The sequence below is a fragment of the Oncorhynchus mykiss genome, chromosome 4 (genome assembly GCF_057628025.1).
Source record: "Oncorhynchus mykiss isolate SJ-2025 chromosome 4, ASM5762802v1, whole genome shotgun sequence".
Classification (NCBI taxonomy): Eukaryota; Metazoa; Chordata; class Actinopteri; order Salmoniformes; family Salmonidae; genus Oncorhynchus; species Oncorhynchus mykiss.
In genome coordinates this window covers 85,916,995-85,940,000 of record NC_143025.1, presented here as the reverse complement: position 1 = coordinate 85,940,000, position 23,006 = coordinate 85,916,995, and the positions used below count along the sequence as shown (strand labels likewise).

Sequence of the window (23,006 nt, the reverse complement as noted above, 5' to 3'; positions counted from 1 at the left end):
GTTTTCCCTCTGGTTGCACGTTTAACATGCTGATAAAAATTTGCTTAAACTGATTTAAGTTTCCCTGCACTCAAGTCCACTAGGAGCGCCGCCTCTGGATGAGCGTTTTCCTGTTTGCTTATGGCTGAATACAGCTCATTGAGTGCGGTTTTAGTGTCATCGTCAGTCTGTGGTGGTATGTAGAGAGCTGCGAAAAAAACAGATTAAAACTCTCTAGGTAGATAGTGTGGTCTACAGCTTATCATGAGATACTCTACCTCAGTCGAGCAAAACCCTATGCCAATGATATCGTGCACCAGCTGTTGTTTACATATACGAATAGGCCCCCGCCCTGTGTCTTACCAGAGGCTGCTGTTGTACCCTGCCATTAGAGTGTATCAAATCTGCATTTCATTCTCTGGCGAATGAAGGGGATCTGGGCCTGGTTGGGTGTCTGTTAGGGAATAAAGTTCCATTTGGGACACACTCTATGTGTCTCTTCCTGAGTTGCCGTGTGTAGAGTGGAAAAACACAGAGAAAGATCCGTTTTTGGTTTCTCAAGTTGGCTGTATATGTCCAGGTTCATTTCGTAACCCCGGTTCTCTGAAGGAGAGAACAGGACATCAACATAATTATGGGAACTAGGCTACATGCTATGGAGACATATTGTTCCAATATGGTGACGTCAAGTGGTGAACTGAAAAGATAACTATATTTATCTATAGCTGGTAGCAAGGAGTATAGACTGTAGTATGTCGTTGTCGTCTAAGGTTTAAGATTAGAACTGAAAGCAGCTATAAACCCTAGATGCATATGAAGCACTTGAAGTAGACATTGGCATAGGGATTACTTAAAAGCATCAGGGATATGAGCATTAATGAATTAATCATAAGTAAATAGATTTTTGATTGTATAGATAATGTTAATGTTAAGTGACATTCATAGTCTGCTGAAGACTGATGCATGCTCTGAAATCACATTTATATTCTGAATTAGTTATTATGCGTACTGTAAACACATTTCTCTGCAGACAACATAGTAGGCCTAACAGTAAACTATTTTAATTTCCATGTCCTCTGCCTCAAGTTCAATATTTACCCGGGTATTATTGCTATCTTTGATGCTTTATCGTTTGTCTGTACAGTGTCTTATCTGCTGGTTCTTGGGATGATGAATGCAAGAGCAATCTGTCAGATGAAAAACCAAACAGTCAGTCAGTGAAGTAAACAGAGAGAAATAGTAAGTGTTGATTTAGACTAGACATAATCTACAGCGCACCCACTGTCTGTCTCACTGGAAATACGGTTCTGTGTGTCTTCTTTCTCTCTCTTTATTTATCTTTCTTTTGCTCCCTCTTTCTTTCTTTCTTTCTTTCTTTCTTTCTTTCTTTCTTTCTTTCTTTCTTTCTTTCTTTCTTTCTTTCTCTCTCTCCCCTCTCTCTCATCTTGCCTCTGTATAGCATTGATGTGCACAGTCTTTTATGCCTAAGGGAAAATTACTCTCTGAACAGAATCATCCTAAAACACTGCCCTTTTTCTTTCCTTCTTTATTGGTTTCTTTATTTCTCCATCCATCCTTTCATCTCTCTCTCCCTCACTCTAGATCACTCTGCCTCTCTCTCCCTCACTCTAGATCAATCTGCCTCTCTCTCCCTCACTCTAGATCTCTCTGCCTCTCTCTCCCTCACTCTAGATCACTCTGCCTCTCTCTCCCTCACTCTAGATCACTCTGCCTCTTTCTCCCTCACTCTAGATCACTCTGCCTCTCTCTCCCTCACTCTAGATCACTCTGCCTCTTTCTCCCTCACTCTAGATCTCTCTGTCTCTCTCTCCCTCACTCTAGATCACTCTGCCTCTCTCTCCCTCACTCTAGATCACTCTGCCTCTTTCTCCCTCACTCTAGATCTCTCTGCCTCTCTCTCCCTCACTCTAGATCTCTCTGCCTCTCTCTCCCTCACTCTAGATCTCTCTGCCTCTCTCTCCCTCTGAAATATTAACCGCCTTTATCCCTCTTTCTCTCTCTCTCTCTCTCTCTCTAGAGAGAGGCAGTCTAGCTGCTATAGGGGCAGTCTAGCCTGCTCATTTGGCAGTCTATCCAACAGCAGCCTAGCCTTCTCTCGAGGCAGTCTATCCAACAGCAGCCTAGCCTGCTCTAGAGGCAGTCTATCCACCAGCAGTCTAGCCTGCTATAGAGCCAGTCTATCCACCAGCAGTCTAGCCTGCTCTATTGACAGTCTATCCACCAGCAGCCTAGCCTGCTATAGAGGCGGTCTATCCACCAGCAGTCTAGCCTGCTCTATTGCCAGTCTATCCACCAGCAGCCTAGCCTGCTCTAGAGGCAGTCTATCCACCAGCAGTCTAGCCTGCTATAGAGGCGGTATATCCACCAGCAGTCTAGCCTGCTCTATTGGCAGTCTATCCACCAGCAGCCTAGCCTGCTCTAGAGGCAGTCTATCCACCTGCAGCCTAGCCTGCTATAGAGGCAGTCTATCCACTAGCAGTCTAGCCTGCTCTTTTGGCAGTCTATCCACTAGCAGTCTAGCCTGCTATATGGGCGGTCTATCCACCAGCAGTCTAGCCTGCTCTATTGGCAGTCTATCCACCAGCAGCCTAGCCTGCTGTAGAGGCAGTCTATCCATCAGCAGTCTAGGCTGCTCTAGAGGCAGTCTCTCCACCCGTAGTCTAGCCTGCTCTAGTGGCGGTCTATCCGCCACCAGCCTAGCCTGCTCTAGAGGCAGTCAATCCATTTCCCTCTCTCTGTGTTTCACAATCTCTCCTGCCCTCAGACCAGAAACTTGTGATTGGCTCATTGACAATGTGATATGTAGTCATGGCCAAAAGTTGTGAGAATGACACAAACATTAAATTCCATAAAGTTTGCTCCTTCAGTGTCTTTAGATATTTTTGTCAGATGTTACTATGGAATAGTGAAGTATAATTATAAGCATTTCAAATGCTTTTATTGACAATTACATGAAGTTGATGCAAAGAGTCAATATTTGCAACGTTGACCCTTCTTTTTCAAGACCTCTGCAATCTGCCCTGGCATGCTGTCAATTAACTTCTGATGGCAGCCCATTCTTGCATAATTAATGCTTGGAGTTTGTCAGAATTTGTGGGTTTTTTGTTTGTCCACCCGCCTCTTGAGGATTGACCACAAGTTCTCAATGGGATTAAGGTCTGGGGAGTTTCCTGGCCATGGACCCAAAATATCAATGTTTTGTTATTTTTAATTTTTTTACCTTTATTTAACCAGGCAAGTCAGTTAAGAACAAATTCTTATTTTCAGTGACGGGGGTTTGAACTTGCAACCTTCCGGTTACTAGGCCAACGCTCAAATGCTCTAACCACTACCCTGCCACCCCTGTTCCCTGAGCCACTTAGTTATCACTTTTGCAAGGTGCTCCATCATGCTGGAAAAGGCATTGTTTGTCACCAAACTGTTCCTGGATGGTTGGGAGAAGTTGCTCTCGGAGGATGTGTTGGTACCATTCTTTATTCATGGCTGTGTTTTTATGCAAAATTGTGAGTGAGCCCACTCCCTTGGCTGAGAAGCAACCCCACACATGAATGGTCTCAGGATGCTTTACTGTTGGCATGACACAGGACTGATGGTAGCGCTCACCTTGTCTTCTCTGGACAAGCTTTTTTTCCGGATGCCCCAAACAATCGGAAAGGGGATTCATCAGAGAAAATGACTTTACCCCAGTTCTTAGCAGTCCAATCCCTGTACCTTTTGCAGAATATCAGTCTGTCCCTGATGTTTTTCCTGGAGAGAAGTGGCTTCTTTGCTGCCCTTCTTGACACCAGACCATCCTCCAAAAGTCTTCGCCTCACTGTGCATGCAGATGCACTCACACCTGCCTGTTGCCGTTCCTGATCAAGCTCTCTACTTGTGGTGCCCCAATCCCGCAGCTGAATCAACTTTAGGAGACGGTCCTAGCTCTTGCTGGACTTTCTTGGGCGCCCTGAAGCCTTCTTCACAACAATTGAACCGCTCTTCTTGAAGTTCTTGATGATCCGATAAATGGTTGATTTAGGTGCAATCTTACTGGCAGCAATATCCTTGCATGTGAAGCCCTTTTTGTGCAAAGCAATGATGACAGCACGTGTTTCCTTGCCGATTAACCATGGTTGACAGAGGAAGAACAATGATTCCAAGCACCACCCTCCTTTTCAATCTTCCAGTCTGTTATTCGAACTCAATCAGCATGACATAGGGATCTCCAGCCTTGTCCTCGTCAATACTCACACCTGTGTTAACGAGAGAATCAGTGACATGATGTCAGCTGGTCCTTTTGTGGCAGGGCTGAAAGGCAGTGGAAAAGTTTTTGGGCGATTCAGTTAATTTCCATGGCAAAGAGGGACTTTGCAATTAATTGCAATTCATCTCATCACTCTTCACAACATTCTGGAGACTTCGTGCAGAAAGCGTTGTGAAACTTTATATTTGTGTCATTCTCAAAACTTTTGGCCACGACTGTACAGAATGACATAATTAGCAGTAATTGTATGCATTTCCAGATCACTCTAGGTCTGCTAAAATGCATACAACACTGCATGTGGCATTTGCAAAGACTTAAATGACAGGGGTAGTCTGTTATTATGAAGATGACAGCTTCTAACATTTAATACCTGGAGCACAGACGATGCTGTTGTTGCAGTGTCCGCCAGGTGTATTCTTCTTTTAATTAACATGCAGGGTGAATAACTGAATTGGAAGCCTCAGCCTTGTGGAGTCTCTAGGCCAGGTGTTGGTTATGTCTGTAATAGCTGCAGTACTGGGTCTGTCCTCTAGTACTAGCGCTGTTTAAAAGGCAGCATTTCAAGCAGTCGGAACTGACACTAGTCATGATATCATGGTCTGGAGCTTCCTGGACCCATGCTTCCTGGGGCATTTTTTTTTTTAATGCATTACTTCGACAGTATAGTTCAAGTCCAACTTTATTAGTCGTATGTATGCTATACGCGTGGTATACATCGTCCAATGGAATGCTGACTTGCAGGTTCCTTCTCGACAATGCAACAACAATAAGAATTATAATAGAAAAGAACATAAGAACATAAAGTCAATGGCTCAATAGAATAGAATAAACACTTTAGCATCAGTATAATACAGGAAGGGACCATGTAAAGTCCAATATTTACACATGTATTTACACGAAGGGGAGATGGGGGGCAAGGGTATAAACTGAGCAGTATAGTAACAGTCTGGTTGCAGAGGTTTGTGTGTGTGTTTGTGTGTGTGTGTGTGTGTGTGTGTGTGTGTGTGTGTGTGTGTGTGTGTGTTTGTGCGCTAAGGTGTGGAGAATCAGTGCAGGTGGTCTGTCCAGTTCAAGTGTTCAGCAGTCTGATGGCTTGTAGATATAAACTGTATCTGAGCCAGTTGGGATCAGCCCTCATGCTCTTATACTGGCTCGCCACAGACTCCTCTTCTAATCCCCTGTGTCTCCATGTCTCCTCTCTCAATTTCCTCTATCTGACGGTCTGACTAAAAAGCCCCATACAGAGAGATCCCAGTGGAAGGTCATAATCAGTCTGCTACCATGGAGATCCCAGTGGAAGGCCATAATCAGTCTGCTACCATGGAGATCCCAGTGGAAGGTCATAATCAGTCTGCTACCATGGAGATCCCAGTGGAAGGTCATAATCAGTCTGCTACTATGGAGATCCCAGTGGAAGGCCATAATCAGTCTGCTACCATGGAGATCCCAGTGGAAGGCCATACTCAGTCTGCTACCATGGAGATCCCAGTGGAAGGTCATAATCAGTCTGCTACCATGGGGATCCCAGTGGAAGGTCATAATCAGTCTGCTAGCATGGAGATCCCAGTGGAAGGTCATAATCAGTCTGCTACCATGGGGATCACATTGGAAGGCCATAATCAGTCTGCTACCATGGAGAACTCAGTGGAAGGTCATAATCAGTCTGCTACCATGGAGATCCCAGTGGAAGGTCATAATCAGTCTGCTACCATGGAGATCCCAGTGGAAGGTCATTCTCAGTCTGCTACCATGGAGATCCCAGTGGAAGGCCATAATCAGTCTGCTACCATGGAGATCTCAGTGGAAGGTCAAAATCAGTCTACTACCATGGGGATCCCAGTGGAAGGTCATAATCAGTCTGCTAGCATGGAGACCTCGGCAGAAGGTCATAATCAGTCTGCTACCATGGAGACCTCAGTGGAAGGTCAATATCAGTCTGCTAGCATGGAGACCTCGGTGGAAGGTCATGATCAGTCTGCTACCATGGAGACATCAGTATAAGGTCATGATCAGACTGCTACAATGGAGCACTCAGTGTAAGGTGATAATCAGTCTGCTGCCATGGAGACCTCAGTGGAAGGTCATAATCAGTCTGCTACCATGGATATCTCAGTGGAAAGCTATAATCAGTCTGCTACCATGGAGACCTCAGTGGAAGGTCATAATCAGTCTGCTACCATGGAGATCTCAGTGGAAGGTCATAGTCAGTCTGCTACCATGGAGATCTCAGTGGAAGATCATAATCAGTCTGCTACTATTGAGATCTCAGTGGAAGGTCATAATCAGTCTGCTAGCATGGAGAACTCAGTGGAAGGTCATAATCAGTCTGCTAGCATGGAGACCTCAGTGGAAGGTCATAATCAGTCTGCTAGCATGGAGAACTCAGTGGAAGGTCATAATCAGTCTGCTAGCATGGAGACCTCAGTGGAAGGTCATACGGATTGGGTTTTATGATGAGTGAGGATAACATTATGGGATAGCTGATATGGTGACTCATAGATATTACGTCACTGTGGTGTCTGTATTAGATTGATTTGGTCCCCTGTGCTACTCTGTCCTGTCTTCTCATGGGAGGTGATGACATACACTACCAGTCAAAAGTTTGGACACACCTACTCATTCAAGGGTTTTTCTATATTTGTACTAGTTTCTACATTTTGGAATAAAAGTGAAGACGTACAAATTACAAAATAACACATATGGATTCATGTAGTAACTAAAACAGTGTTAGACAAATCAAAATATATTTTATATTTGAGATTTTCGAAGTAGCCACGCCTTGATGACAGCTTTGCACACTCTTGGCATTCTCTCAACCAGCTTCATGAGGCAGTCACCTGGAATACAGGTGTGCCTTGTTAAATGTACATTAGTGGAATTTATTTCCTTCAAAATGCGTTTGAGCCAATCTGTTGTGTTGTGACGAGGTAGGGGTGGTATACAGAAGACAGCTCTATTTGGTCAAAGACCAAGTCCAAATTATGGCAAGAACAGCTCTCTGGAAAATGTCGAGAACATTGAAAGTATCTTCAAGTGCAGTCGCAAAAACAATCAATCGCCATGATGAAACTGTCTCTCATGAGGACCGCCACAGGAAAGGAAGACCCAGAGTTACCTCTGCTATGATGAAACTGGCTCTCATGAGGACCGGCACGGGAAAGGAAGACCCAGAGTTACCTCTGCTGTGATGAAACTGTCTCTCATGAGGACCGCCACAGGAAAGGAAGACCCAGAGTTACCTCTGCTGTGATGAAACTGGCTCTCATGAGGACCGGCACAGGAAAGGAAGACCCAGAGTTACCTCTGCTGCAGAGGAAAGGTTAATTATAGTTAACTGTCTCTCATGAGGACCGGCACAGGAAAGGAAGACCCAGAGTTACCTCTGCTGCAGAGGAAAGGTTCATTATAGTTAACTGTCTCTCATGAGGACCGGCACGGGAAAGGAAGACCCAGAGTTACCTCTGCTGTGATGAAACTGGCTCTCATGAGGACCGGCACAGGAAAGGAAGACCCAGAGTTACCTCTGCTGCAGAGGAAAGGTTCATTATAGTTAACTGTCTCTCATGAGGACCGCCACGGGAAAGGAAGATCCAGAGTTACCTCTGCTGTGATGAAACTGGCTCTCATGAGGACCGCCACGGGAAAGGAAGATCCAGAGTTACCTCTGCTGTGATGAAACTGGCTCTCATGAGGACCGCCACAGGAAAGGAAGATCCAGAGTTACCTCTGCTGTGATGAAACTGGCTCTCATGAGGACCGCCACGGGAAAGGAAGACCCAGAGTTACCTCTGCTGCAGAGGTAGAGTTACCAGCCTCAGAAATTGCAGCCCAAATAAATGCTTCATAGAGTTCAAGTAACAGACACATCTCAACATCAACTGTTCAGAGGAGACTGCGTGAATCAGGCCTTCATGGTTGAATTGCTGCAAATAAACCACTACTAAAGGACACCAATAATAAGAAGAGACTTGCTTGGACCAAGAAACACAAGTAATGGACATTAGACCGGTGGAAATCTGTCCTTTGGTCTGATGAGTCTAAATCTGAGATTCTTGGTTCCAACAGCTATTTCTTTGTGAGACGCAGAGTATGTGAACGGAGGATCTCGCATGTGTGGTTCCCACCGTGAAGCATGGAAGAGGAGGCGTGATGGTGTAGGGGTGTTTGCTGGTGACAATGTCTGTGATTTATTTAGAATTCAAGGCACACTTAACCAGCATGGCTACCACAGCATTCTGCATTTGATGTCTTCACTATTATTCCACAATGTAGTTAATAGTAAAAATAAAGAAAAACCTTTGAATGAGTAGGTGTGTCCAAACTTTTGACTGGTACTGTAGTTCATGTCCACTTCTCATGGGAGGTGATGACACAGTCCTCTTCTCATGGGAGGTGATGACACAGTCCTCTTCTCATGGGAGGTGATGACACAGTCCTTTTATCATGGGAGGTGATGACACAGTCCTCTTCTCATGGGAGGTGATGACACAGTCCTCTTCTCATGGGAGGTGATGACACAGTCCTCTTCTCATGGGAGGTGATGACACAGTCCTTTTATCATGGGAGGTGATGACACAGTCCTTTCATCATGGGAGGTGATGACACAGTCATTTTCTTATGAGAGGTGATGACACAGTCCTTTTCTCTTGGGAGATGATGACACAGTCCTTTTCTCATGGGAAGTGATGACACAGTCCTCTTCTCATGGGAGATGATGACACAGTCCTCTTCTCATGGGAGGTGATGACACATTCCTCTTCTCATGGGAAGTGATGACATATGATTCATTTTGTAACCGTGACATGATTCAACGCCTACTTCTGTATGTGAAGGGATTGTAATTGTGTCATGTCAAATATAACAGATTATACAATGGACTTCCTGCTTGTGTCAATGATATGCTTTTCATGGAGACCATGAATCTCTTTGTGAGTTGTGGTTCCATTCCTTCCAGGGTCACCATATGTACTCAATGCATGCTTCAACATCAATGTCTACACTTCTGTACGTCTTGGGTAAGAGCCTTGAATATAACCTAAACTTACATCTATTCTCCTCTCTACTTCCAGCAAGAGAAGAGAATGTGGCGACGTTCCGTGGTTCTGAGTACTTCTGCTACGACCTGTCCCAGAACCCCATCCAGTCATCCAGTGATGAGATCACGCTCTCCTTCAAGACGTGGCAGAGGAACGGTCTCTTGCTCCACACAGGGAAGTCTGCTGACTATGTCAACCTGGCCCTCAAGGACGGGGCGGTGAGCCTGGTCATCAACCTGGGCTCCGGGGCCTTCGAGGCCATTGTGGAGCCCGTCAACGGGAAGTTCAACGATAATGGCTGGCACGACATCAAGGTCACACGCAACCTCAGACAGGTAACCATGGAGACTGAGCAGACATAGGTTCACGACTGGTATTGATTAGTTGTAGTAATAGATGAATTGGTTTGTTATTAGTGTCGTGGGTTTATGTTGTTAGATTAGTGTTTACCTTTGATGTATTACATTAGATTCATGTGTATTTTTATATAGCACCTTTTCCAAGTGCCCTAAGCATGTTAGTTGAGAAATATTATGAGATAGACATTATGAATTTGTGTAGTGTTGAAGTATTATCAGTATGGTTAGGTAGTGTTTTCCCCTCTATGTATAACCCCTAGCAGTGACTATGTGAATAAAGAAGCACAGACTGCATAGTGATTGATAGTGGTGGAGCAGGTGATACCATGGCTCTCTGTTCCTCTCTGTCTCTCCTTATCTTGTGTTGCTTTTGAAGACTTAACCTATTTTCTTCATTTAAACGTATACTACTTTGTTTTATTCTTGACTAAGCTGACACTTCTATCAGGAGCCTTGTCGAAGAGTCGCTATCTTGTTGACTTCAGAAGTAGCTGTTTTCCTTTAAACAACTAGATGTTGCTCCTCTGTATAGCTACAGAAACTACAAGGTAGGGTTTAAGACACACATTAACTCGGGACAATGGAGGGACTTCGGGTGACAGACAATAGGAGCCTTCTGTTGGACATTTGTTTCAGATCAGTGGAGCATCTTATTCAAATAGTATAAATGGATGCTAAAATGGCATCTGATAGGTCCTTGTAAGCGTAGATAGTTCACAGTACACATCAGAATACTAGAATGGACATGAACATTCTTACGTTGGGATCAAGGTCAGCCATTTTTGGTCAGAGAGTTGGTTAACCATGGTTTGGCAGTGCTGTAATGAGACAGTGTGTAAAATAAGGAATTGGAAGAATAATCTGTAATGTATGTTTGCTAGCTTGGTGGCCAGTTTTAAAGAAATGATTCCCTTCATTTTTCTAAGTAACTGCCAATGTGCCAACATTCCATTCAGCGTTGGACTTGTAACCGAAAGGTTGCAAGATCGAATCCCCGAGCTGACGAGGTAAAAATCTGTCGTTCTGCCCCAGAACAAGGCAGTTAACCCACTGTTCCTGGGCTGTCATAGTTAAATGCTATGATACCCTAGTTAAATAAAGGTAAAATAAAAAAATAAAAAAATACAGTCAATCCACAGCCATACACTGGCTGAAAGCAGTTGATGACAGGACTTAGACAAGATGTACATGCAACAAGTACTGATATTGTATCCTATAATAACACTCACAGCTTTCCAAGAAAAAAGTAGACATTTATGGTATTTTTACATATATTTTTGAGGCTATTTATACAGACAATTGGTATAAAACCTGAATAAACTGTATTCATAATGATATGACAATATCTTTTGTAATATGACAATAATTATATTACACAATGTCTGATATTTCACGTTTCTTACTTTTTATTTTCCTGCATAGGTAAAATCAGGATTATGCCTCTACTGCCATTCATTCCTATTAGACTGGTTTGGATTTCTCCCAGACCCATATGGCTGCCATTCATTCCTATTAGACTGGTTTGGATTTCTCCCAGACCCATATGGCAGCCATTCATTCCTATTAGACGGGTTTGGATTTCTCCCAGACCCATATGGCTGCCATTCATTCCTATTAGACTGGTTTGGATTTCTCCCAGACCCATATGGCTGCCATTCATTCCTATTAGACTGGTTTGGATTTCTCCCAGACCCATATGGCTGCCATTCATTCCTATTAGACTGGTTTGGATTTCTCCCAGACCCATATGGCTGCCATTTTCATTCTATTCTGGAATTTTGAGGGTTTATGACATAGCCCCTCTAATGATTGACAATGATTTCTATGGCTATACACTGGTACGGCTACGTGCTGTAATATAGCTGTAACTATGACTGTATTTTATTCTAACATTGTTACTCAACTTAACTTTAAGAAGTAGGGCTGTAAACTGGATATATACTTGTACAATAAGAGTGCAAGCACAGTGAGAAAAGCGATAGCAGGTAGCTGTTTGTTTGTGGTGTGGAGAGGGAGTGAGTGGCCAGTGGGCAGTGAAAGGGTTTCTTCAGCCGGTACTATGGAGATGAAGAGAGGTGGAAAAGTAAGTAAAGTGTTAATATCCTGCCACTAAGAGGTTTTTAAAGGATGTAGCCCACTAGCTAGCTACCAATGAAGGAACACTGACTCACAGACCAGAGGCTAAGCTAGGGCTCTTTTTTTGCTCCTTCACTCTCTTGCTCTCTCTTCCCCTTCCTCTTCTCTGTCTGTCTTTCTTTACCTTTCCGCCAGTCTATCTCCCTCTCTTTGGGAAGACATGCTTTGTTAGACTAACACTTACCTTTCATGAAATACTAAGTCATTGTATTTACTTACTAACTAACAGTTCTCTAAACAACTAACTAACGTACTAACTAACTATCATCCTGCTTCTCCTACGTCATTGTTTTTTATTTTGGTTTCTTTCTTCTCCCATTCCTTATTAACAACCGTTTTGTTCACTATTCTTTTGATTTCCTTTCTTCCCCTTTTCCGGAAAGCAATCAGGCATTGGACACGCTATGGTAAACATACTGCATTGTCTGGTAGATATCATTCTTATTGTCTTTTTTTGGATTTGCCGTGTGTCCCTCCCCCCTCTTCTTTTTCTGTTTATAATTTCAATTTCATCCTAGACACATCTTATCAAACAATGAGGAAATGGGTTTGTATTACCAACAGCTTTCTTCAGTTCTCAATATCCTCCCTGGCCTCTCAACCTCTCCCCCCCCCCTCCTCCCCCTCCTCTTTTTTCAGTCCGTCTTTTACTTCTTTTTTTTATTCCTCATCGCTACGAAGTTCACAGAGGTTCTTCGAGTCTCAAATAAACCACCAGATTCTCCCTCTGACTTTTGATCTTTTGTCAGGGATGCATGAAAAATTGATGTTTTTTTCCACCAAATAAAAATCTCAACATTTTTTTGTGAGGACCGTCGCCACCCAAGAACTGAGAGAATCTCTGCCACAATCCAAACAACAAGAGTGAATCTTCAACAAGCCAGCAGCCGCCAAAACTCCGGTCCGGGCTCTAAAATGCTAAACAGAAACAAAATGGCGACAGAGAGACAAAATGGCGACCCCTTTCTTTACCGGATCTCTGACAGTTGTTTCCAACACACTCAGTCTGGCGCATGGCATGTCCACCACCGCTCATCAATGCCTTTTCACCTCCTGACCTCTGAAATCATATGACTTTTACCCTTTCACCCTCCTCACCCTCCTCAGCCATAACCACTAACACTTCACTTCCACGTTCACTCACCTTCAACCTATCACCTTATATCACTGTCTTGTCCCCCCACCCCTTCCCTGGATGTTGTGTTTGTAGCATGCTGGTTACAGTGGTGTGTTGTGGCTAACATTACACCCCCCCCCCCCCCCCCCCTCCTGATCCCCTTGACTTGATTGGTGGAGGTACCCTGTCTCCCGATTGGCTTGATCATGCTTTGTATGACATCAAATCATGTATACCCCTTACATGTCAAACTTATTTGTGTTTCTGTTAACTTCTGAAGAATGAAAACCTTGGTTTCCGCATTTGTGAAGTTGTGTGATAATCCTCCCTATGTAATGCATGTGTGTGTATAAGGCCGAGTGTGTGTGTGTGTGTGTGTGTGTGTGTGTGTGTGTGTGTGTGTGTGTGTGTGTGTGTGTGTGCATATGCGTGTGATGTTTTGTATAGTTACAAATTGAACCCAGAAACCTAAGACAAGTACAAGCAATTTGTCCTTGGCAATTTGTCCATTTTTACTAACCCTCTCCCAACCTGAACTATCCAAACCGAATGAGAATCCATTCTCTTACCCCCATCAAAAGATAAAGAAAATGTAGTCCTCTGCTCTGACATATTTTCTTCATCTGTCCTGTGAACCTACCTATTACTAAACCCATTAAATACTACCTCAAACGCTGTCTGAACCAAACTCTCAAACTATTGCTCCAAGGTACAAATCTACTAGGTACTATCTACTACAATGACTTCAGAAAGTATTCACACCCCAATACCTTTTTCCAACTTTTGTCGTGTTCCAGCCTGAGTATTTTATCACTGGCCTTCACACGACACGCCGTGATGTCAAAGTGGAATCATGTTGTTAGACATTTTTATAAATTAATAAACAATGAAGAGTCAATAAGTATTCATTTGTTATGGCAAGCCTAAGGAAGTCACATAATGAGTTTCATGGACTCACTCCGTGTGCAATAATAGTGTTTATTATGATTTTTTTAATGACTACCTCATCTCTGTAACTCACACATACAACTATCTGTAAGGTCCCTCAGTCGAACAGTGAATTTCAAAGACACAATCCACCACAAATACCGGGGAGGTTTTCCAATGCCTCACAAAGAAGGTAGATACAAAAATTAGACACTGAATATCCCTTTGAGCATGGTGAAGTTATTAATTACACTTTAGATGGTGTATCAATACACCCAATCACTACCAAGATACAGGCGTCCTTCCTAACTCAGATGCCGGAGAGGAAGGAAACCACTCAAGGATTTCACCATGAGGCCAATTGTGACCGAGTTTAATGGGTGTAATAGGAGAAAACTGAATGGATCAACAATATTCTAGTTACTACCTGCACAGAATAAGGCACTAAATTAATGCTGCAAAAATAGTGGCAAAACGATTTACTTTTTGTCCTGAATATGAAGTGTTATGTTTGGGGCAAATCCAATAGAACACATTACTGTGTACTAAGCACAGGCAACATCCTAAAGGGAAACCAGGTTCAGTTTGCTTTCCACCAGACTCTGGGAGATGAATTCACCTTTCAGCAGGACAATAACCTAAAACACAAGGCCAAATCTATACTGGAGTTGCTTACCAAGAAGACAGTGAATGTTCCTAAGTGGCCGAGTTATAGTTTTGACTTAAATCTGCTTGAAAATCTATGGCAAGATCTGAAAACGGTTGTCTAGAAATGACCAACAACCAATTTGACAGAGCTTGAAGAATTTCGAAACAAATAATGGGCCAATGTTGCACAATCCAGGTGTGGAAAGCTCTTAGAGACTTACCCAGAAAGACTCACAGCTGTAAGGTGATTCTACAAAGTATTGACTCAGGCGTATGAATGCTTCAGTAAACGTATTACTTATGTTTTTCATTTTCAATACATTTCCAAAACATTTCTCAATTTTTTTTCTTCTATTTTGTCATTATCGGTCATTGTATGTAAATGGGTGAGAAAATACATATATTTTATCCATTTTGAATTCAGGCTGTAAACACAAAAAAAATCAGGAATATGTCAAGTGGTATGAATACCTTCTGAAGTCACTGTAGCTACTAGTTACGATAGACTAGGAACTAGCTACTAGCCCAGGTGATCTCCGTTAGGAGTAAAATACATAGATATAGTCCATTAGGTCATAGCAGACCAAGGAGAGAGGTGTGTGTATCCTATACATACTGAACAAGCAGTTCCACCTCAGCGACTAATGCCTTGGCTTTGGTATGTGTTACCCTATAACAGGTGACCATCTCTGTGGATGGGATCCTCACCACAACAGGCTATACCCAGGAAGACTACACCATGCTGGGGTCTGATGACTTCTTCTACGTGGGTGGGAGTCCTAGTACGGCTGACCTACCTGGTTCTCCTGTCAGCAACAACTTCATGGGCTGTCTGAAAGAGGTAGGTTTAGGTTAGGGGGAATTGAAGGTACGCACACTTACACACAAACACAAATGCAAACACACACACACACACACACAAATGCAAACACACACACACACACACACACACACACACATATGCAAACACATACACACACACACACACACATATGCAAACACACTCACACACACACACACACACACACACACACACACACACACACACACACACACACACACACACACACACACACACACACACACACACACACAAATGCAAACACACACACACTCACACACATACAAATGCAAACACACACACACACACACACACACACACACACACAAATGCAAACACACACACATGCAAACACACACACACACACACACACACACACACACACACACACACACACAAATGCAAACACACACACATGCAAACACACACACACACACACAAATGCAAACATACACACACACAAACCCCATCCCGCCCACACACAGACACACACATCCACTAAGCTAGTCAGAGCGGTTGAATTACATATGTAAAATCAGCAAGGTTGTCCTCCGCTAAGCAGCAGCAGTAGCAATGAGAAATGAAATTGCATTATCAATGAAAGCTGCTGAGCTGGCAGACCGGGGAAGTGCTCAGCAGCCATTCAATACTTCTCAGCTTAATCTAATTTACAACATTCACAGCAGTTAGTTGTGTGTTAGAAAATGGCCCCCGAATACTTTTCTGTCATATGTCATTTGCAGTCTAAACTTGACTGTAGTAAAGCAGTGGATTACTGTACGCCAGTCCTAGTGCTCACTACCAAGAAAGGGCATTTTGGTGTGATAGGACACAACGCATTGTTGTTGTTCTAGGATATTTAAAATATATATAAAAAATGTACTAAAATGTACTTTAGAATGTACATCAATGTACTGAAATGTACTTTAGAATGTAATAAAATGTGATTTAGAATGTACATGAATGTACTGAAATGTACTTTAGAATGTAATAAAATGTGATTTAGAATGTACATGAATGTACTAAAATGCACTTTAGAATGTACTAAAATGTACTTTAGAATGTACATCAATGTACTGAAATGTACTTTGGAATGTAATAAAATGTGATTTGGAATGTACTAAAATGTACTTTAGAATATACTACAATGTACTACAATTAACATTAGAAAGTACTTTACAATGTACTAAAAGGTAATAAAATTAACTTTAGAATCTACAAAAATGTACTTTAGAATGTACTACAATGAACTTGTGGTTGTTTCACCTAGTCTCCCCTTAAGATGGATGCCCTACCTGTTAGCCACTCTGTGGCTGGGAGTGTCTGGGAAAATGAATGAAGTGTTTGAATAAGAAAAGGAGAGCTCACTGTAGGAGCTCAGATCCAATAGATGAATAACCAACGTTTGGACAGCCAATCGGTCTTCATCAGGATATAATGACAAGCACTGCAGGTCACTAGTTTATACAGTTTGAAAGGACACGCGGGTGTCAGTAATCATGGCTGGCTGGGACTTGATTTCATTGGTCGATTTACAGATATAAATAGAACATACGTATGTATATAAAGCATGAATGGATTACATACGATCACAGATACAATGTGGCTACGTAGGCCTATAAATATAATTTACAATGGATAGCAAAAAAACCATAATCACACGAATGGCTTCAGATCAAACTCAAATGCTAAACTCTGATTTATAACCCCGAAATATCCCCGCATAACGTCTCATTGCGCCTCGATCCTGATGGAAACTATAAGGGTAAAGGCTGCGCTCAATGCAATGGCGCTTATGCATGTAAACACATGCAAACATCCTCAAACATCCTCAAACAGGGAAACGGATCCCAATCAAAGATGTTATCACGTGCTCCTCTAAGGCAGTTATTTATCTTAGAATTTGTACTTGTGGTAAAAAGGATGTGGGCAAAATGAAGCGCAAACTAATGTCAAGATGGGACATTTAGACAGGCCTATGTTGCCACATTGTATCTATGATTGTATGTAATCCATTCATGCTTTTTATGTGTTCTATTTATATCTGTAAATTGACCAATGAAATCAAGCCACAGACGACCATGTCCTTTCAAACTATATAAACTAGTGACCTGCAGTGTTTGTTGTTAAACCCTGATGAAGACAGCTTGGCTGTCCAAATGCTGGTTATTGATTTATTGCATCTGAGCTCCTAGTGTGCGCCTCTACTTTAATTTTTCAAGTGTTCTACTCCGCTAGCCAGCACCTCGCGTAAACAGGTGTTCTACTCCACTAGCCAGCACCTCTCGTAAACAGGTGTTCTACTCCGCTAGCCAGCACCTCACATAAACAGGTGTTCTACTCCACTAGCCAGCACCTCTCGTAAAAACAGGTGTTCTACTCCACTAGCCAGCACCTCGCGTAAACAGGTGTTCTACTCCACTAGCCAGCACCTCTCGTAAACAGGTGTTCTACTCCGCTAGCCAGCACCTTGCATAAACAGGTGTTCTACTCCACTAGCCAGCACCTCGCATAAACAGGTGTTCTACTCCACTAGCCAGTACCTCGCATAAACAGGTGTTCTACTCCACTAGCCAGCACCTCGCATAAACAGGTGTTCTACTCCGCTAGCCAGCACCTCACGTAAACAGCCTCACATAAACAGGTGTTCTACTCCGCTAGCCAGCACCTCACATAAACAGGTGATCTACTCCACTAGCTAGCACCTCACATAAACAGGTGTTCTACTCCACTAGGTAGCACCTCTCGTAAACAGGTGATCTACTCCACTAGCTAGCACCTCGTGTAAACAGGTGTTCTACTCCGCTAGCTAGCACCTCTCGTAAACAGGTGATCTACTCCACTAGCCAGCACCTCTCGTAAACAGGTGATCTACTCCACTAGCTAGCACCTCTCGTAAACAGGTGTTCTACTCCACTAGCCAGCACCTCTCGTAAACAGGTGTTCTACTCCACTAGCTAGCACCTCTCTTAAACAGGTGTTCTACTCCGCTAGCCAGCACCTCTCGTAAACAGGTGTTCTACTCCGCTAGCCAGCACCTCTCGTAAACAGGTGATCTACTCCACTAGCTAGCACCTCGTGTAAACAGGTGATCTACTCCGCTAGCCAGCACCTCACATAAACAGGTGATCTACTCCGCTAGCCAGCACCTCTCGTAAACAGGTGATCTATTCCGCTAGCCAGCACCTCTCGTAAACAGGTGATCTACTCCGCTAGCCAGCACCTCACATAAACAGGTGTTCTACTCCACTAGCCAGCACCTCACATAAACAGGTGTTCTACTCCGCTAGCCAGCACCTCTCGTAAACAGGTGTTCTACTCCACTAGCTAGCACCTCTCGTAAACAGGTGTGTGTTTCTTCCACCTCCAAATTAATCAAATGTCCATTTTACATTTCCCAGGCATTTTAGGTTTTAGATTGTATTCCTTCCTCTTCTTATTTTATTGGCCATTATTCATTCTATCCTCACCATGACACTACATTATTGTGAAGTGTTTGTGATCATAATTGTCTCGGTCCATTACACAAGGGCTGAAATTAGCTTGAAATCTTCATAATTAGTTATCTTTCTTGGGGAATCTTTAAACTATTATTCTCCACACCCTCGATAAACCTGCAACTGTTGTGATTAAATTCTCATTATCACAAACGCTCATATTTCAAAGGACAGCTATTTACTGTTGAAAGAGAGGATGACAATTGAACCATTACAAGGCCATTTAGTGGAAAATAAGCAAATTATTCAAATGATAAAATGGGTTGATCTTGCTCTCTCCTCAGAAGGAAGACTAAGGGTGCATCCCACATGGATTCCTGTTTCTCTTATAGACAATATGTATATTTTTTGGCTCTGTACTCCAGCACATAACATTATTTGCCGTTAACTTCTATTGGGCCCAAATAATCTGAAACACAACCAAAACAAACAGGAAATGCATTCAACAAGTTTGTAGAGTCACAAGCTTTATTATTTAATTCATATTTATTTAACTAGGCAAGTCAGTCAAGAACAAGTGCTTATTTTACAATGACAGCCTACTCCAGCTAAACACTCCCCTGAACCAGGCAACCCTTGGCCAATTGTGCGCCACCCGATGGGACTCCCAATCACAGCTTTTTGTGATAAAGCCTGGGATTGAACCAGTGTCTGTACTGATACCTCTAGCACTGACATGCAGTGCCTTAGACTGCTGTGCCACTCGGCAGGAGGGTGTTAGGAATATGGGACTAAATCCTAAACTTTTGACTACTTTATTACACATATAAGTTAATTTTGTCCCAAAAACTATGTACAGAAAGTGCTGTAACGGTTCACCCCATATAAACGGTTCACCCCATAGAAACAGTTCACCAAATATAAACAGTTCACCCCATATAAACAGTTCACCCCATATAAACGGTTCACCCCATATAAAAAGTTCACCCCATATAAACGGTTCACCCCATATAAACGGTTCACCCCATATAAACGGTTCATCCCATATAAACAGTTCACCCCATATAAACAGTTCACCCCATATAAACGGTTCACCCCATATAAACAGTTCACCCCATATAAACGGTTCACCCCATATAAACGGTTCACCCCATATTAACGGTTCACCCCATATAAACAGTTCACCCCATATAAACAGTTCACCCCATATAAACGGTTCACCCCATATAAACGGTTCACCCCATATAAACAGTTCACCCCATATAAACGGTTCACCCCATATAAACAGTTCACCCCATATAAACAGTTCACCCCATATTAACGGTTCACCCCATATAAACAGTTCACCCCATATAAACAGTTCACCCCATATAAACAGTTCACCCCATATTAACAGTTCACCCCATACAAACGGTTCACCCCATATAAACAGTTCACCCCATATAAACAGTTCACCCCATATAAACAGTTCACCCCATATTAACGGTTCACCCCATATTAACAGTTCACCCCATATTAACGGTTCACCCCATATTAACAGTTCACCCCATATTAACAGTTCACCCCATATGGATGAAAATACCCTCAAATTAAGGCTGACAGTCTGCACTTTAACCTCATAGTCATGATATAATTTCCAATCCAAAGTGCTGGAGTGTCAATGCCCCCCCCCAACCCCCCTCCCCCATGTTTGGAATAATTTACAAAACCTCATTCCATCTTGAATCTTTGGTGCCAACAGGGCAGTTTAGAACGCTGATGAGGGATGACTTCACTGAGGTCTGCAAGTGTTTTAGGGATTGTAAAAATGTATTTGTGTTGTTTAAATGTAGTGTATCTGTAACTGCTGTATCTTGTAGTTTACACATTCCCCCCGGTCTCCCTGTCTCCCGTTCCCCCGGTCTCCCGGTCCCCCCTGCTTTCTAATGACACCCAGAGACCCGGTCCTCCAGTCTCCCGGTCCCCCTGTCTCCCGGTCCCCCTGTCTCCCGGTCCCCCTGTCTCCCGGTCCCACTGTCTCCCGTTCCCCCGGTCTCCCGGTCCCCCGGTCCCCCCTGCTTTCTAATGACACCCAGAGACCCGGTCCCCCAGTCTCCCGGTCCCCCTGTCTCCCGGTCCCACTGTTTCCCGTTCCCCCGGTCTCCCGGTCCCCCTGTCTCCCGGTCCCCCTGTCTCCCGGTCCCACTGTCTCCCGTTCCCCCGGTCTCCCGGTCCCCCGGTCTCCCGTTCCCCCGGTCTCCCGTTCCCCCGGTCTCCCGGTCCCCCGGTCCCCCCTGCTTTCTAATGACACCCAGATACCTGGTCCCATTGTCTCCCGGTCCCCCGGTCTCCCGGTCCCCCTGTCTCCCGTTCCCCCGGTCCCCCCTGCTTTCTAATGACACCCAGAGACACAGTTATACCTACAGTCAGAGTAACCCCAAGGTGACTGTGTTCAGTAGATGAGAGTTCATCATTGGGATAATATAGGAATAATATGATTGCCTTATGGGGACATTTATGATTGTCTTCCAACACTAACAGCTAACCTCCCTCCATGTTTTCAGCATCTGTATCAGTAGTGTAAATCTGTATACAGAGTGGTTGCCCCTCCAGCATTATTATCAATCACCATGTGACTGGTGGAGTGGAGAGTCATAGGTAGTATCCCAAATTGTACCTAATTTAGTGCACTACTTTTGACCAGAGGCCCATAGGGAATAGGGTGCGATTTAGGATGCATTCACAGCATGTGATCTACGATGGACTGCATTTTGTTGCATGTCCAGCCTGGCTTGACTGACTGACTGTCTGCTGGGTCTATCCCTTACAACCATGTTCACCCTGCCGTGGCTCTGTCTGGGCTGATGAACTCTGCCTGCCAGCACACTGCCTCTATCCCTTTCTCTCTCTCTCTCTCTCTCTCTCCCTCTCTCTCTCTCTCTCTCTCTCTCTCTCTCTTCCTCTCTCTCTCTCTCTCTCTCTCTCTCTCTCTCTCTCTCTATCTCTCTCTCTTTATCTGTCTATCTTTATGTCCCCCTCCCTCTCCTCCCCTGTACACAGCTGATGACGGATTACTCAGTTCATTTGGGCCCGCTGGATGGTTGGATCACGCTTCATCACTGCCTCTCTCTTCCAATGCTTTTCTCATGGAACAGAGGGAGGAGGAGGGATGGAGGAGGTGGGAGGAAGGCCAGAGCTGGAACAGAGGGAGAAGGGCAAAGGGAGGAAGAAGGGGGAGGGCCAGAGTGAGAGGATGAAGGAGAGATGGAGTGGGGTAGAAGGAGGAGGGGTTGGACTCCTCTTTCTCTCTTTCTCTCTCTCCCTCCCTGACTATCTCCCTCCCTCTCTCTCTCTCCCTCCCTGACTATCTCCCTCCCTTTCTCTCCCTCCCTGACTATCTCTCTCCCTCTCTCTCCCTCCCTGACCATCTCCCTACCTCTCTCTCCCTCCCTGACAATCTCCCTCTCACTCTCTCCCTCCATGACTATCTCCCTCCCTCTCTCTCCCTCCCTGACTATCTCCCTCCCTCTCTCTCCCTCACTGGAAGTAAAAGAGAATGTTACTGTAGTCCTCCTCTATTCTCTGCACCCTCCACACCCACTAGGCATAGGGACGATAGCAGCATCACTCCTCGTGTGCAACCGTGTGGGCCAGCAGTCATGTGACGTGAGCCAGTGGGCAGCGAGGCGGTAGCGGTGGCAGCCATGTCCCCTGGCGTCCACAGGGCACCAGCGCCAAGCCAAGCAGGCCAGGGTTCTAAAGAGTCAGCTTGTGTAGTTGCTCTGCTCTGAGAGGCTGTTGTGGCTGCTACTGTCATCCAGATTGTGGACGGAGGGGAGGAAGGGGGATTAGGGAAGGACGAAGGGAGGGAGGGAAGAAGGGAGGGAGTGAGCAAGAGACCAACATTTGGCATTTGGGAGGAATGTACTGCCCGCATCATCCTCAAAGTCGTCATCAGCCCTGTTCTATATTTAACCAAACCAGTCTCTGCTCATTTCAGTTTAAAAAATATGTATAAATCACACACAGCACACGTTTTCTCAGAGGCACGCAGGGATACTCCTCTGACCTCTAACCCCTGACCTTTGCATTGCGTTTGACCCCTGAGCATACACTCAGCAAGCTCTGCAGTAAACAGACACACAACAATGTGGCCCCTGTCTCTCTACATTGTAAGCCCCACACATCCATACAATGTACATGGTTTTGATATGTGGCTTTTGTCTTTCTAGTGGCAGTATAACTTACCGTTACAGCATCAAATCCCTCCAGCCTCCACCTAG

At 44.1% G+C, this 23,006-nt stretch overlaps 1 protein-coding gene across 16 annotated transcripts in view; it reads left to right on the top strand.

Moving 5' to 3' along the window:
* The window catches only part of LOC110522572 (neurexin-3b), a 628,889-nt gene that overhangs the window by 149,906 nt on the left and 455,977 nt on the right, over window positions 1–23,006 (top strand). For 9 of the 16 annotated variants that reach the window (XR_016495481.1, XR_016495482.1, XR_016495479.1 and 6 more), the window contains 3 exons: window positions 9,313–9,614; window positions 12,158–12,181; window positions 15,146–15,307. Coding sequence is in view for 12 of the 16 variants with exons in the window: in XM_090233213.1 (XP_090089339.1) it covers window positions 9,313–9,614; window positions 12,158–12,181; window positions 15,146–15,307 (488 nt within the window). In the remaining 4 variants the exon portion in view is untranslated. The remainder of the gene's footprint in view (window positions 1–9,312; window positions 9,615–12,157; window positions 12,182–15,145; window positions 15,308–23,006) is intronic. The other 7 variants (XR_016495480.1, XM_090233216.1, XM_090233221.1 and 4 more) reach the window with 1 other exon arrangement.